The sequence below is a fragment of the Coturnix japonica genome, chromosome 27 (assembly GCF_001577835.2).
Source record: "Coturnix japonica isolate 7356 chromosome 27, Coturnix japonica 2.1, whole genome shotgun sequence".
Taxonomy (NCBI): Eukaryota; Metazoa; Chordata; class Aves; order Galliformes; family Phasianidae; genus Coturnix; species Coturnix japonica.
Genome location: NC_029542.1, coordinates 4752781 through 4770433, shown reverse-complemented (window position 1 = coordinate 4770433; position 17653 = coordinate 4752781). Strand labels below are relative to the sequence as shown.

The 17653-nt window shown below is 38.4% G+C and overlaps 1 protein-coding gene across 1 annotated transcript; it reads right to left on the bottom strand.

Annotated features, from left to right (window-relative positions):
- Window positions 1–315: 315 nt before the first annotated feature.
- On the bottom strand, window positions 316–17613 carry NBR1 (NBR1 autophagy cargo receptor). The gene is made up of 20 exons (XM_015886050.2): window positions 17275–17613; window positions 15244–15306; window positions 13869–13887; window positions 13460–13482; window positions 12479–12625; window positions 11858–11932; window positions 11504–11721; window positions 10763–10927; window positions 10117–10323; window positions 9213–9372; window positions 8446–8733; window positions 7876–8028; window positions 7036–7111; window positions 6502–6603; window positions 5852–6013; window positions 4638–4995; window positions 4251–4345; window positions 3606–3684; window positions 3108–3213; window positions 316–2715 (listed from the first exon to the last, which is right to left on the bottom strand). The coding sequence occupies exons 1-20, from the start codon at window positions 17374–17376 to the stop codon at window positions 2542–2544; spliced, it is 2772 nt and encodes a 923-aa protein (XP_015741536.1). The 5' UTR covers window positions 17377–17613; the 3' UTR covers window positions 316–2541.
- Window positions 17614–17653: the final 40 nt, after the last annotated feature.

Below are 17653 nucleotides of genomic sequence, written 5' to 3'. Positions count from 1 at the left end.
TGTTGAAAGCAGGCTTCTCTAGGCCCAGTCCAGTACTGCCCTAGAAGCCCCACCATGCCTGCAGCCCCAACAGGACACAGCCTCCCACAAGTTGGCATTGCCCAAGACACTCCAGCCCACCCCTCCTGCTTACCCGTCACCCACTACAGGCAGCATCAGTGCCACAGGGCAGGCATGCATTCCTCCTTAAAAGCGGGGCACCCACCTTGCCAGGGTCCTGATGCTGTGGCAGGGCTGTGAGCTGCCAGGGCAGAGGGGAACAGCCACAGCTGAGCACTCCAGCCAGAGCAGCCACCTGTAAAGAGGCCAATGAGAGCCAGCCAGATAAAGAGATTTATTGTAAGGTTATGGTCTTCTACCCTCCTCTCCCCCGCATCACAGATGAATTTAAAGCACTTAGCCTAAATAAGGTACAGGTCATATTTGCACTATAGAATATATTATAAATTATACCATGCATCCGTTAACAAAATATACAAAGCCAACAGAAATACATCTTAAGCCTGAACATACACTATCTAACCTCTAGTAAACGGTAACCCAAAGAAAACAGTATTTCACACTTCACACTTCAATCTGCAACGAAGTGCTTTTCCTCAAACATTCTAGTTTTGTTAATTTACAGAACATATTAAAATCTTAAGTATGAAGGTATACACAGAAAGAGCAAGTGTGCTGCTGGGCATTACAGATCAAAACAAACAACCAGATTAATAACTTCACCAGCTATTGCACTTATCCATGTCCCCTCCTCCTCATCATATTGTATAGTAAGCATAAGCTGAAAGATATTCAGATCAGTATGTGTAAGTTATAGTGGGGGGAAAAAAACCATAATTTCAAGTTACAGAAAAGTCTTTATCTGGTCCACAGTAGGCAGCTGTACTGGGGTACAGACAGATGGGAAACACTGCAAAATAGTCCTACTGTATTTCAAAATAAGCATTTAAGAGTTTGCCTTCCACAATCTATAAAAATATGTTTAAAACAGAAGAAGTATGATACATATTTCTCTTCAATTATTTTAATGGTATTTTATCATGGAGAGTATTAGGTCTTTAAAAAACTAATACTGATCATCTGATCAATCAGAATACTCACAGCTGCTTCAGCTACGTTGTGTCAAAATAGAAACACCTTATTTTGAAGCAGCAATAGTATTTGTATTTCAGGATCAGTGGTCTCCCACTGCGGCAACTTAGAAAGCTTACTCGAAAGAAAGAATGTAGCCAACATTGCTGTCACTTTCAGAGGACTGACCTGTGAGCAGTTATCTACAGATACACCACTGCACAGCAGTGTATGTTACTGGTTGCTTGCGATTCTTCAGAATCAAATCACCTCTCAGGATGTTTGGGAGCTTAAACACTGAAATAAGTATGTGTACGTAAAGAAAAACTGTGAGAGAAAGTGAGTTCTACAGATGTGTTTACAGAAACACAGAAGCAGCCAGAAACGTTGCCAGAGACTATACATATAACACTGCTCAAGTTACTATATTTTTCAAAATGAAGTATGTTGTAAAACCCCTGCCTTGGGGGGGTAGGGGGGTATTTGGGTTTGTTTCCCAAATACTACCAGAATTCATACTCCAGTTCAAGTCTGGCTTTGTACGCATGAAAACTCTTAATGTAGTATTAAGATGTCTGGACAACACAAAAAACACAGGGGTTGAGTTTTTACACTCCCCCCCCATCCCCCCCAAAGAACCTTTTCAAAGGTTCTTAGGAAGGTTTTTCCTACAGTACAACTCCATTTTTAACAAAATATTTTATGTAGACTATATTTTTTGTTAGATATAAGTTTACTGTTATAATTACTACTAATGGTTACAGTTAATAGCAGCTGGTAAATTAACTCTTATGCTTTATTCTGCTTCAAGAAACAGTGATTTTCCTGGTATACATCCGTTCAAATCAACTTCAGGCTTTTCAGAAGTCATTTGATGGTTCAAGACTAATTTTAATATATGAGCAACATCGCCTTCTCCCCCAGCCCCCCAACACCCCCGAGAATTATTTGTAAGGTTTAATTCTGTTACATTACTATCAAGAACTGGACAAAAACCGATAACTGTATCATGTCAGAAGAAAGAGTTTCCAAGTAGCTGGTATCTCTTATAAATTAGACAAGACTATATTTTACAGAAGCATTTTAAACTTTGTAATAGGAAGCAATGTGTTAGAAGTCAACAAAACAAAAGCTCCCAGCTGCCTAGAAGTATTTTACATACAGTAAAAGGAGAAGTGTGCAGGCTAAAGTCACTCTATAACATTTCCAGGTAAAAAGGAATCAGCATAAAGTTACCAACCTCAATACATCTAATTTCAGCAAAAGTAAAGTTGAAATTCTGGTGTCCAATTTGTAAAATGTTGTGACAAGCATTGTTTGACATTTCCATGAGAGGAAAAAGACAAAAGCTTGAGGAAAGGACAAAGTTTTATCTATATCTCCAAAGTAGCTGAAGGTCAGTCTGCTAATGCTGTAGTGTTTAATGAGAATTTGCTCAACTAAGGAGATTCATCCCTCCACCAGGAAGGCTCAGCATCTATTGCTGTACCAGTCACCATTACTGATTTGAAGCAATTCAGTTACCACTTGAACCATATTATTGTTGTGTTTCTTCAGCAGTCGCAGGTTTAACTGCCTGTCACAGAATCCCATCTCACACAGACTGGATAGAAGAGCAGCAGTGTGCTCTTCTGTAGCTGCAGGCTGATAGAAACAAAACAAGAGAGACAAGAAGACTTATTTTTGCCATCTCAACAGCAGTCCTGCATTATACTGGAATGCAGTGATGACACTGAAGCCCTCTGTCCACAAGGAAGCAATATGCACTTATTTTCATTGGTCACTTGTACATTTGAATTACTTCTCTTGCATTATGCTCAGAGACTTGCTTCTATTTCCACAGCACAGACTTCTCTATCAGCTGTGGAAGTGCCATGCTTCCAAGAGATGCCACCAAGTTTAACATTTTACTGTTGCAGCAGTGTGTTGTGAAACATCAATACAGACAATGTATGTTTTATTAAGGTACCAACAGTTATAATGTTAACGTTGAACTTCTGTAAAACTCATACAGAACATGGGAAAAAGACACTTACCTGTTCTGTAATGGGCGGTCCAGCAAATAATGCTTTGTAGGCAGAGGCAGCAACTGACAGAGCTCCTTTAACTAGATCTCCTGCAATACTGCCTCCTTGTGGGTGTCTGCAGAAAGGTTAGGTATTACATTTGGGTCAGCAAAAGCCGTATTTCTTTCACCTAAAAGGCAAATCCTTCCCCACTAATGGCTCAACTGAGACTTAATTCTTACTGGAGAGAATAACTCATTATCCAAAAGAATCACTGCTACTCAGGAATCAAGCGTTCCATGCCTTCTGCTAATTTGTATGTACTTTAAGTGCTAACATACATTAGCTTACTGTACGTAAAATGAAAGTTTGAAAAGATTGAATAGCCTACGTACATAGAAGCTGTGACATATGCATCCAGACCAGAGTAACTTCTGTCTGGTTTCCACTGATTCTTAGTCACTTAGTCTTCAAAGAAAGGCCATGGAACAAACAGAATTTGCAAAGCTGCAGCTTCTGTTTCATTACCTTGCATATTCAGAGCCCTTCCGGATACTAGTTAGAAATACAGAAGATTCTGGTTCACGCCTCTCTTCACCACTAGGTTCTGGAAGAAGAAGGAAATACCCCATATGAACACATAAAGTTAACTAAAAGCTGAAGAGATTCAACACACACATAAATGTAAAGTGAGATTCAGTCTAAATTACTACTTTCAAGCTTGGTGACCCAGATGCAAACTAGGCATGCAAGATTCTCACTACAGTTAATATAAATCAAAATAATTCTAGGAGTCATTTAGCTGAAAAGTCAGTGGGTATCTGCCTCACCACAATATGAACTGCTGTCTGAGCTCCAAATAGCTGTAACAATGGCTTGAGCATACAGCACTAATCCCAGAGCAAGATAAACTTCTACATGTATAAAGGCACTCCTGAGTGCTCTTCTAACATTTCTAATCAATAAACACTACTCTCACCTGATTCACAAAGCTGATTACTGTTATATTCAAGACTTCTGTATGATAAAATTTTAAACACCCCCAGAGAAACAGATTAGTATTACTTGGGTAGGTTTCTGTTCCCCTCAAGGATAGAAGACATGAAATTCAACTGCAGGTGTAAAGAATAGGATGCAACTATGTATGCACCCTTCAGTAAGTACAGTCATTACCTTCTCTTATTTGATTACAAGGAGTGGAAGAGACATTCTCCAAAGTTGGTCTGTTTGGCTCTTGGAAGATATGATTCTGAAGAGATGCAAGATTTCTGAAAACATAAAGCAGAACAATTACTTTTTCCCTTCCATTCAATGTGCCCACATGTAGGTAAGTTTAGGTAAAAAAAGCAAAAGGAAATCTTCACGTACTCCCTTATTTCCTTTTCTACTCACAGATTAGCTATGCACAAATGGCTTTATAAAAAAAGTAACAGGATATACGATGGACAGGCACATGCAAAACTGATTTTTTTTGGCAACAATTTCTATTTTGACACTGAAGTTGAATGCAACATCCTGTAAAGCCTGCAGCAACTCTTTATTCTTGTCCTAGAATCATACCTTTCTGACTGGGGTAAGGTGTCCACAACCTCAGAGGCCAACGGTACTACAGCCAGTGTATGTGAAGTTGTCAAAATGTTACTGATGCTATGCATCTGTGGCTGCCTTTCCCCTTCTGAATTCCCTGCCCCTGTTTCAGATTCTCCCATCTTTTCCAGGCTGGGCTGAGAAAGAGCTGAGCTATACATGGACTCCCCTAAAGGACGACTGGTATCAAAGCACTCAGGGAGAATAATGATATAATCCTCTGATGAAGCAGAAGAGCCTTGACTTTGAACATCATCTTTATCATCATCTTCATCAGATCTGACTGTACTGCTAGAGCGGTCTGTTCTCTCATCAGACAGCAGAAGCTCATCTAAAAAGAATGAAAAGGGTATTAAAAATTGTCTATTTTGTGTGGATAAGACCAAAAGCAGTAGTGTTCCAGGTGTAAAGGGCAATCATTCAGACATAACTTTAAACCTTTGCTACCAATGTTAACTGTGTAAGAGCTTTTTTTATTAATATTATTTCACGAGAGGAGAAGGGAGGTATTGATCTCATATTAAATTTAAGTGGAATATAACAGAAGTAACAGGTACACTGAGAACAGCAGTTTTCAGCTCCTACATTATATGTATCAGATCTACGCACAGGCGTCAAACTACGCATGCAAACTATGCAAGTGCTAGCCATCTATGAGCACTTATCTGAATGACTGGGGTAATGAATGGAACATTGACTGGAAGCATTATCTCAATTTCACTTTTTATTTTTCTTCCTTTAATTAACTTTGCTAGCTCTCAAAACAGCTGTTCAAAGCAATGACAACAATATTCTGATGTAACATTGATCCTTGGTACAACGTGAGAACCAAAGCCCCAGAACACCAGACCTTTTTGTAACTGAATTTTTTTTTTTTCCGCCTGCAGCCCTTATTACAGCTTTACCCTCAATTTAGACTCATTTTACGTACTATTACCATTTTCTATCATTGCCTCTGACTGATGGATTTTTAATTCCTTTCTAGAAACAGAGTGAATTTTTATCCTAGTAGTTTCTTCATTTATCACCTTACAAATGAAAGCGTCTTGGAATGTTTGCAAAGAATCTAATACAGCAATCAGTAAAAATAATTTGAAAATTTATCATTAGCTGCAGTATAAATCAATTTGTGGCCAATATCTGCAAGGAAAATAACACCACAAAAGTCAGCTGAGTACAGTACTCACTCTTCTGCGATTTCTTTTTTTGTGGGGGTTTATGGTCAGGTGCAGCATCCAGAGTCAGAGAGCGAATTACAGTTTCGCACACAAACTGAGTCCCGCTCATATCTTCTTCCCCTTCTTCTTGGTTCAGTGGATGTTCAGTTTTCATTTTCACCACACAAGAATCTGTAGAAAAGCAGATTTCAATCATTCCTTTGAAAGGGAAACAACAGATTACTTGAATGTCACTAAAAGGAAACACAAGCATAAAACCATTTTTTTAAAGCTAGCCAAGGCTACTAATACTGATCCTATGTACTGATTATTCCTCAGAAATTGAAGATTTTGGAATTCATTTCAAGTTGAAATTGAATGCGAGTCTAATCTAGTCCTTAAAAGGCAAATTCTTAGTTCTCTCACCAATTCTACTAGGTAGCAAACTCATAAGAATCATGCTTTTCTGTTTCTGAATTTTAGATACATTACACTCCAAGCTTTATAGAGAATAGTATCAGATTATAGATTTATAATCCAATGAACTGGTTTTCCACAGATATGCAAAAAACAGGAGTTCAAATTCTTTAGGTAAATAAAACACAACTACTGTCCAGTTCTCAGATTTGACAATATCCTCCTCCCTCCCCATTCTCAGGCTCCCCATCACTACTGCTTACCAGACACTGGTTTACCCTCATTCTCCTCCTCTATCTGATCTAAGCCAGGTTTCTCTAGCAAGAGGCTATCATGCGGCAAAGGGGACATGCAGGGAGTCACATCTGTAAAACAGAAATTATGAAGATGACCGTCATTGAAGTAATAGGAACCTTCCTCAAGAAAGTAACTTTTTAAGATCCTTTCTTAAAGAACGTTCTTCGAAGGCAGCAGAGTTGTAAGACACTTTGGCAAAATTGACAATTAACTCTGCAATCACCAGCACTTGTCAAGGAAAGCAAATGGCAACCTTCTAGAATGCCTGGAATCTTATGGTCCTGGGAATGCGAAATTGAAAAGAAGAAAGTGACAAGTGACAACTAAATCTCCTCTAGTGATGCACAAAACAAACAAAACAAAAACACAAACAAAAAAAAAACAACACAGGAACTAGGAAGACACTTCAGCCTGAAAAACAAAAACTTTTGCCCAAACAAATTTTCACTGAGTAAACGGTAAAATGGAATGCTAGCAACAGTTCACCAGAATATCCTTACCAACAGGAGTATTGTGTGGCACTCGCTCTAATTCCTGTACAATATTGATGTCCAGTAGCTCAAAGGACAGCAAATCCTAGAGAAAGAAATCCTACAGTTTTCATCAACAAGCAATGAACTGGAATCATAATGTGGTAGTTCCCAGCATCAGATCCCCGGAATCCATTATTGTTTAGTCTGGAGAAGATGAAGTTCAGGGGTGACCTTATCACTCTCTACAACTACCTGAAGGGAGGCTGTGGTGAGGTAGGAGTTGGCCTCTTTTCCCATGTAACTAGCAAGAGAACTAGAAAAAAAATGGCCTCAAGTTGCACCATGGGAGATTCAGGTTGGACATTAGGAAATACTTCTCTAAGAAAGTAATCAGTCACTGGAATAAACTGCCCAGGGAGGTGGTGGAATCACCAACCCTGAAGTGTTCAAAAAATGTTCAGATGTTGTACTGGGAGACATGTTTTAGTGGAAAACATTGGTGATAGGTAGACAGTTGGACTGGATGATCTTAGAGATCTTTCGACACTAGAGAAAACAACACACAGATTAAGGCAGTGAGAGGGAAAATTAAGTACTCGATTGTCAGAGGTCAAAGAAAGACCCCACACCACAACTCTTCAAGGAAAATCTCAGCACATATTTTAATTACAGTGACAGACCCCATAATAATTCAAGGAAATTGTTCTGCTGCTATATTAAATGCAGTACTCTCTTCCTGAAAACACAGTGGTTATTTTAAAGCTTAAGAGCTACTCATTCTTATGGATTTCTATGTACATAGATATCAAAACAAATACTGTTTGTTTCATCTCTATCTGATTTATTTATTTTTTTAAAGCACTTTACCTGTGCAGTGAGAAGATCAACAGATGGGATATAGAATTCTCTCTCACTGGGTAGATTTTTCATCTTCAAAGGAAAAGTTGGCAGAGATATCTCAGCCTGTTCCACAATTTCACCCGTAACCTGAGCATTTCTTTCTGTCTTCAAGTAAGTATCCTGCAGAAGACAAAAGAAGTTTCAGAAACACCTCAGTCAGGTAGCAAATCTAAGTCACAAAACATAATGCCTGAATATTATTTAAGTCACAAATTTAGAGCCAAAAGGACAAGACTTAACATGAAGAAGATCTGTAATGCTTTTTTTTTAATTAAAAAAAAAGACAAATAGCTGAAACAGATCGATAACTTACTGCATCTGTCAAAAAAGAATTACTATTTCATAACTTAAAAATGTAAAAGAAGTTCTTATTCTTAGTTGAGAAGAAAAAGAACTTGAAAAAAAACAACAAAAAAAAAAAAAAAAAAAAAAAAAAAAAAAAAAAAAAAAAAAAAAAACACAGAAGCAAACTACTATGCATATTCTTCAAACTACCAGACAATTCACTAGTGCCCCAAAACTGGATTAGTTACTTGCCTGTTTGTTACTGGAAATATCATCTTTATGACAGGAATCAAAATCCTTCCAATTGCCTTCTAAAGAGTCAGTAGCTGGGGAAGGATCCACAACAATACTGCACCAGATTCTAGGCCCAAACTGTTCCCCTCTGTGTGACAGCCTCCAGTGAGAGGTATAAGTTCCTTCTATATTGGGAGCCACAAACTCAACTGAAACAGTTCCTACTTGTCCTGTTGGTATGGATGGTACCAACACATCCTTCTTCTCAGAAGATGCCAAGGTGAGATTTCCCCACATAAGTTTCAACTGAAACAGAAAAAAAGCAAAAAACTTTACAAGTTTCTCTTTACAAGTAGTAAGGAAGAAACATTTTGAACTTCTGTACTACAATGCCTCATACAACTGCTAGACAAAGAATGGCTGCTAGTAAAGATTCATGTTAGTCTCTATCAGCACAAAGTAAGAAGATACTCATTTTTAAACAGGAATTCAGTGAACACTCACAGCAGAAAACACTCCAGAAATCAGAAGTGCAACATACTTGCTGTAACCAGGCCGCGCTATTACATTAGAACAACAACAGAAGACATTTTCACTGATGTTTACCTTGACTGCTTTCCTTCTATGCTCTCTAGTTTTACGGAAAGCTTACTGCCCTACACTTCCCAATTAACTAGTCAAATCATAAACAGGTTCCAAGTGAGAATTCAGATTCCTAGTACGTATAAACTTTAATTTTCTACAACTATTTTAGTATGTACACGTTAACAACACAGGAAAGCTACCTTTGTGTCTGTGCTCCATTCCACATTGCCAGTATTTTTCATTCGCCAGTGCTTGATGAACTTTGTGCCTGGCTGCAAGCGAGTCCCATCTGGTAAATTCTCATCCACAAAAACTGCACTCAGTGTTGGGACAACTGCTTGGAAGTGTTGACTGAGACCCCTGGGAGGGTGAAGAAAGAGAAACCAAAACACCAAAACTGAGGAAGTTGCTCAGCTGTTATGACTAAAACAGAATAACATACTTAAATGTGTTTTTTTCCTGTCTCTAGATGTGTTTCCAAACTGTAATGTTTTAGTACAGTTTTCATCTCAAGTCTAAACACCACTCAGCAGTTTGCTTAGCTTAACTAAAAAGGAAACATATTTGCTCATTTTGAAGAATCTCTATAAATATTACAATATCGAGGTTTAAAAGAAGGGTTCACTGCTCTTCAGTTGATATTTAATTTAGTTTTAAAACACTTTGGTCAATGCTACTACACTGTTACAGAAGAAAGTCACTATCTTTCCAACTTTGAATCAACTACTTATAGTTTAGTGGTATCTTATTTGGCCTTACATGCAACATTGTTTTTTCAGTAGGTACCACAGATTTGCCTGAAAGGCAATAAATTAATACGCAAATAAATAAAAAGCTCTACTGATAGTTTAGTGCACCAAGAGAGGATTGGTGAAGCAGTTCACCAGCAGTTCACCATCATTACACACATGTAATCCTATGCACTCTCCTTCCCTTGCCAACCTACATAATCATCTATTTAGACACAATTTTCACAGGATTCAAACACAAACAATACTATGAATGAGAGACAACTTCACAGCCTTCCTCATTACTTGAACTTGGTCTCATCACAGATAGCCAGACAGTGCAAATAAGAATTGATTGGCTAATAACAAGCCTTACGGTATGGTACTGTGTTGGAGATTTTCTGACTTCAGAGTTGGTGAGCCACTAGTTTCCAATACAGGGACAGAGTTCCACAGGTGAATTTTCCTGTGCAATTTTAGCTGCTTTTTGAGCTCCCGGACCTCTGCCTTTCGCTGTTTCTTCTCTGCTCGTAACCTCTGCTTTTCTGCCTTCAGAAATCTTTTGTCTATCTGCTTCTGGAGCCTGCAGAGAGAATCACTTTGTTAAGCATACTAATCTGATTAAAATTTAGCTTTAGTCAATACAGTCTCAGAACACCTCAGGTAACACCTCTTGTTTCTAGACTCGATACCAGACAATTCTCAAAGAACATAGCTGCTGACAAAGGTATTTAGAATAGCCTTGGTCAAAGAGAAGACAGATCAGACCATGCTCAAAAAACAAGCAAGCTCTCAAAGACTACTACCTATGATCTTTTCTATTTTGCTATTAAAAGCTCTGTAACAAAGTGACTTTAGTCAGGAATCTAGGTATAGAACTATTTTTAAATACTCTCTGCAGAGTACCATTTCCTATTTTGAATAAATCTGAATTCATAAAAGCAGAACGCTAACTGCAAGACAGGTTTTCTATTTTACTGCCAGGACAGTCTTACCAGGTACTAACAAGTGCCATCATTTACCTAACTTGCTCCAGAGTAGTGGGCAGGCAAGGTGAAAACTGTGCAACATCATAGTTTTCAGCAACACATAGCGTAGGCCTTCGTAGCTTTAGCAAAATATGATTAGGATCGTGTCCATACACTCCTGCTTCACACTGTTCACAAATATTGTAGGCTGGACAGAGACTGCAAAGTAGAAAGGGTAGAACATTACCAGGAGGTAGACAAAGAATTAATACACTAGAAAAGAAAGAATAACAATTAATCTTTCCATTTAAAAACAAACAAACAAACAAAAACCCTCAGAAAAAAAAAAAAAGAAAAAAAAAAGCATTTAATCCTTTAAAATCACTGACCATAAAACAACACAAAACAACAGAAAAAAAAACACAACTCTCCTTTTAGTTCTGACAGACTGGTAGCTATAATTTTCATGCTTTTGTTAACTTATCAAGGAAAGTACTTGGTTAGCTTAACTACTGCACACTGTATGTTAGAAAAAGTTTTGAAGTGCTTGAGAATAATAGGAGTCTGAAAATTGTCTTCCATTCTTGTAAGAAATTTTTTTCAAAACATTCTTAATTTTTCTTTTATGCAGATAAAGACTGTTTGCAACAGCAGAGAAAGTAAGCTCTTTATGAGATACATACTAGAGGTTCTGAAGCCTATACCACCCATCAGACTAGAAATAAGAAGATGGTTTCTCAAACTCTCATTCACATGCTTAAGTTTTCTATGGGGTCATCGTTCATCATGTTCTACCTGCACTGGTAGCGAACTCCAACAATTCGATCCTGGCAGTTGCAGCAGGAGATCAGCCAGTCACGTTGATTACCATTCTTTGTTTGGGTCTCTGAACCAGGAGGTGCTGCTGTAATAGAGCTCTCAGAGAAGTCTGAAGACTGATTGTGATGAATAAGCTTCTCGTATAGCTTCTGTTCTAGTTGCTCAACAGTTTCCTTCACCACTTGCTCCCTGAACTGAAGAGGAAAAAAATCATCACTAAGATGGAGATTCAAGATACTGATTTTACAAGGCATCACAGGTATCAATTCCACCCAAAACCTCTCAAATTTTAACACTCTTAAGGGATTATGCAAAAGAAAATACACTTACAGTTTCCAAGTAGCTAGTAAACCATTCTGGAGGGCTTTGATTTGTTCTTCCTGTTCTACTGTGATTTAACTTTTGCTGGTGAAGGGAGGGAAAAAAAAAGTCAAACACATCAAATACATGGAACTGTAAAACAAACCAGCCAACCAAACCACACTTTCAGCATAGCAACCACTTTGAAATAGCTCTCTCCTCAAGTGTTTTTTAAAATAAAGATTTCAGGCTCTTTAGAAAACAGCAGGAAAGTCAGACAAGGAAGCCACTAAAGTTTTCCTGAAAGATTTCTGCCTTATTTGCATTCACATACAATTAAACATCGAAGCCAAAGCAACTGAGTCAAACAAAAATTGCTAGAAGGCAAATCAGACCTTCAGGAGACCGTTTTATTTATCAAGATATTCATAATCGTCAAAAAGAATGAACCTCTAAATATAGCATCAAAACATCCTCTTATAGATATTCAAACAGTGTTGTGACCTTCAATGGCCACATTCTGGTAGCTACAAGGACCAATTTGTGAGCTTAGTTTTTTAACAAATGGGAAAAAAGGATAATCAGGCTATGAAATGAATAACGTTCCAATTCTTTGTTTTAATGAGAATATAATCCAGGTCTTCATCCTACCTGAGCTGTCAGCTCATCTTTAAGAACTGCCAACTTCTCAGTGACTGTTTTTTCATGCAGTTGCCAAGAACAAGATGAAGCTTCTTTCAGAGGAGAGTTTTCTTCATACACATTCATCTGTAGCTGATTTCCTTGTTTAACAGCAATCTAAATAAACACAATTTACCATATTTATTCCACTTAAAACCAAAATACAAAATCATGTAAAAATACAGCATTATAGTGCACCAGAGAGGCAAGGATGGAAGAGGGGGGTAGGAAAGGAACAGCAAAAGACATGAAAAATTGAGTGACAGACCAAGCTTCTTATATTCTGCCTTGTAACCAATATGCTTATTAGAAAGATCACTACAAATAAGTTTATTAGGCAAATATTCTGCAGCAGTTCTAAAATCTACAATAAAGCTGTTTACATAAAGCCAGTAAACAACAGAAAATCTCACAAGGAACCTGAAATAAGTTTTCATGCATTATTTTCAGATTAGAAATGCAAACCATAAGTTCTGAAAGCACTAGTGCTGTACAATTCAAAGGAATGCAATCCTTATTTGGTCTAGAAAAAAAAAAAAAAAAAAACCAACAACAACCTGTTGATGAAGTAACTAAGCTCTTAACATGAAAGGAAGTTTTATTGCCAGAGAGTATAACACTGCAAAGCGCACAGCTAAATTTTTAAATGGATCTCGTAAGAGCCGAGTACCTCCAAACATGGCATTACTGCATGTTTGATGAAGTCAGTGATTGTTCACTGTATGCTTACAGCCCTGAACCACAATATACTCAAATAATTAATACCATGTCAAAATCGGCCTGGCTGGACTAAAGCGTAGCAAAATATTCAAACTATCATCCAAAGCAGGAAAACTGAGCTACATGCTATATATAGCATGTGAGCTCCACATGCTAGATAACGCTATTTTTTCAGCTACAACAATCCTCATTAGAAAGCTGAATATACTGAAAAATTCAGAGACCAGTTACCTTCAGAGCTTCTTCATATTCCTCTGAAAAGAAAAGAGAAACATGTGAATGTTTCCTACATCAAATACACGTAAATTTAGCATACAGCATTTAAGAACCCTTTCTTCTAGGAATTCCCTCCACACCTTCAATAAATTATTTTAAAGTAGCTGCTGCACATGTGGCACCAAGGAAAGGCATGTAGCCTTTATTAGAGTTAACATTCCATTAACTCACTCATAAAAAATAAATAAATAAACAAACAAACAAACAGTTACAATGTATCATACATTTTCTTCTGCTGGGAAGAATTTGACACACAAGCATGTATGAAATTTCAACAAGCAAGGTTTCTCAGCTGTTTCTCCCTACAGTAACAGCTGAAGTCTATCAACAAGCCTGGTTTTAGTTCAATAAAACAGCAGCTTACCTTTGCTATTCACAGAAACCTGTAAAGAGAAATAATAATGAGTAACAGCCTGTTAATTATTTTTGTAGTTCTAGAAATCAACGTGCTTACAAGGTAAATGTACTTTTATTCAGTTTCTTAGGTACCTATCATTCTTTCAGATTTTTGTTATTGCTGCAATGTTTAATTATTAACCAATGCTGAAGCGTTTTGGACTAGATCACGTTCTTTATTAGGTTTGCACCACCAGCAAGGCCCCTGGCTCCACTGGCACCCAGAATAAGCATGGTCTCACTCAGCAGAAGTAAACCAGTGTTGCTATCACAAGGCTTCCTACGCAATTAAACAGAGGTTGGACCCAGTTGCTGTTAATACCAAGAATGCAACACTTATGTGTTCTTGATCACAAACCAGGCAACACAATCTGCTACAGGTGCTCTTTTTTCTTTTTTAAATCAAAATTTGCATAAAGAAGTTATTCATACAAGGAGTCATTTAATTGCTACAGCATTACATAATTCTAATATTTACTCTATTAGCAAATGAAAGAGATCTTGAGCAGACACACACATTAAACAAGTATACATACATGTTGACAAGGAAAGAAATAAAGGCTGGAAAATAAGGACAGAATCTTTCCCTGCAATGTTTCTGGAAGTGTCCTGACATTTCCCATTAGGAATTTTGTTTTGTTTTGGTTTTTTGTTTGTTAAATCCTCATCTCTGCAATCTAGCCAAGCGGCAAATCTATCTGTAGAGCTCAGACTGCTCAGCAACTCTGTTCTGTTTGACAGCTACATTCCAATCTAAACTCCAGATAAGCAGAAAGAATGAGGTCAAAGTTATGACAAACAGGAAGTTACTCAACAAGGACAACTGGAAGTAACTAATTTGCCTTCTGAGTCAGTAATCTGCTTGCAGATTATAGCATTCACATAAAATAAGCAGGGGATTTGAGTATACCAGATCACTGAAGTAAACATGGGCTAATGCCAGGGGATCTCAGAAGAATGAGCGTAGATTGAAGAGACAGGGCTTTATTGTGGCTTCGGACACAAGCAGTTACAAGTACTTTACTCTGATAAAATAATAATTTAAAAAAACTAAAAATTCCTCAACAGAACTTCCCATTCCTCAGAACACAAAGAAACACTAACTGTTTCTGTAGGGTTATACTGGTGTTAAAAACAGAAGCAATAGCTTCTGTTTGAAATTAGGAATGCTACATTAAGAGTGAAACCAAGAGACTATCAGTTACATTTTTTCTCAAAGGGACAAAGCTCACCACCTCTGCAAAATATATGCTCCAGAAAGACTGACTATAAGAGGCATAAAGGTTCACAGCAGTTGTATTTCAGAGATGGGAGGGGAGAGGGGGACAGGGGCAGCATTATACCTCATCATTATCCTCATCAATGTATTTTATCTGAATGTCATCCAGGTCAAATGAAACTTTAACCTGCAAGCAAAAGAAGAAAAATTAAAACAAAGTCAATGAGACAGGCCTCCAGCAGATTTCAGTTAATCATGACCATTAACAGGAAAAAAAAAAAAGGTCCCTTCCCTCTCAGTTTCAGTTTTACAAAGTCTGTTCTTCTGGAGTTAAAAAACTCTTCCCAGCGTCTTCCCTAAACCCCACTTTTTACCAACTTGCCACAGTGAAAAGCAGAAAATCATTTATTTAGTGTTCCAGCTTCTCTAGTTAACGTTTACCCAGCAAATCAAGATCACAGAATAGCCTTTACATGGTAAAGGGACTTGCTCAGGGTTAATGAACTCAGTCATGGAAAACACTGCAATTTACAGAGGCTAAAGCCAACAATCTTTGAACACTAGCTTGTGCATTAAACAACACCTGGTACTGACAAGCAGCCTTTCTTTCCCCTGACAAACCTACCTGAATTTTGAGAAACTAGAACAAATGCAAGTTAAGATGAGAGGAATTTTACATTCTACTACTCCCTGGCAGATTCACTGTACGCCTGAACACATAAACCCATGATGCATTTCCAAATAAGAACAACAAATCCAAATAGCTATATTGTATTAACAGAGCAGAATTCACAATATTAAATGAACTGTAAACAAAAGTAACTGTAATGTTGAATAAGACTTTGAGGCCCATGTGCATTTTTTACACACAAACCGCACTTCTCCAAGTCCGCTCTACTTGAGGCATATTCTGTCAGCCTGGTTCTAACAAAAGACCTCTAGCCATCTGGAAGACAGTAGATGTCTCTCACAAGACAGCCTCACAAGAGCTACCTCTATTGCAGAATTTATAGGTGACTGGTGGGTCCTTTCAGTGATATAGCCCAAATTAATTTTGGGAGTGCAATGAGAGAACAAATTCATCGTGAAAAAAATGCCGATTTAAATATATCTCTGCACCATAAGTTGTTCCCCAGAACTCAAGCTACAGCCATAAATTTGCCTGTCCTTTTTAAGCACCAGACATATTTACTAATGCAGTAAAACACAAGAAATAGTTTAGCTAGTACTACCATGAAACACTGCAAAGTGCAGGATCATCCTTGGTTAGAGAAATAACCCTAATGCAATAGGGGCTCATGCCTCAACTAAGCACACTCGTTCTTTGAGCACCAAGGATTAAAAGCAATCTGCTTCCAGCTCTGATGCAAGTAGAACACAAACCCACTCAAACATTCCTACACAGCCTACCCATCAACAACTACTTTAAGACTGAACTAACACCTCTTCTTGAAGGCGGAAATACAGCCAGGAAAGCATCATACAGCTTAGGTTTAGAATCTGAGTAAGTCCTCACATAAGAATATCCCACCGTATATATTATTTTAGCTAAAAAAGAATTTGAGAGAAAATAAAAACAATGGTAAGATGCAACTTGGTGAATAAACTAAAAGCAAACAAACAAGAAAAAGAGAAGAATTGCTGCAGAATAAATAACAACACTGTCACTACATCATAACCAACAGAATATTTATTGCACTGATTAAACTTCATCCAACAGAAGAGTCTGCAATAACTAGAACCAGAAATGAACATTTAAGCAAAAGCTTTAGCAAACAGTGTATTAGCTACTAGATAACCCAGGGAACAACAAAACCATGAGGATGCTCTATAAGCAACAGATGAGCGTTACCCAACCGTGCCTACCTGAATGAACTGAAGAATGGGAGAGAAGCAAAACAAATCGCGCTTTACAACAGGACAGCCGTAAAACGCATAATCATGGATTAGAACACGCACACACAAAAAAAACTTAACCTGTACGAAACTCTATCTAGAACAAGTTCTTCCACATTATTTTAACTAGAAAACAAAGTTACCGTCAACTCAAAAAACAAAGCAAGAGTCCACAGCAGATTGAAAAAAGACTAATTTTAACGCCCCGTAAGATGAGCAACAGCGCTGGAAGCCGAGAGAGAAGCGGCGCAGTGCTCACCATGGCTTCCACATCGGCCCACGTCGTGTGCGCTGTATCTGACACCAGGAAGCTCTGGGTTTCCCCGCGGCAGGTGACGCGAAGATTCACTTGCGGCTCCATGCCGCGCTCCTCGGGAAGCAAGGGAAGCCCTGTCAGGCAGCCCCACCAGGCAGCCCTGGCCCGTAGTCACCCGCTGGCCCAGCTCTGGCGGGAGGGATGAAGGAACGGATGGGCAGTCAGGGCCGCTCACCGCCCGCTGGGCTCCAGCGACAGCCCCCACCGCAGAAACCCCCTCCTCAGCAGAGCGACATCCCTAACATGGCGGACTGGCTTAGACAAGCGCCTCGTACTTCGCGCGATGTTATTGGCTCTCTGGCCTGCCTCTCATCCGCCTCGC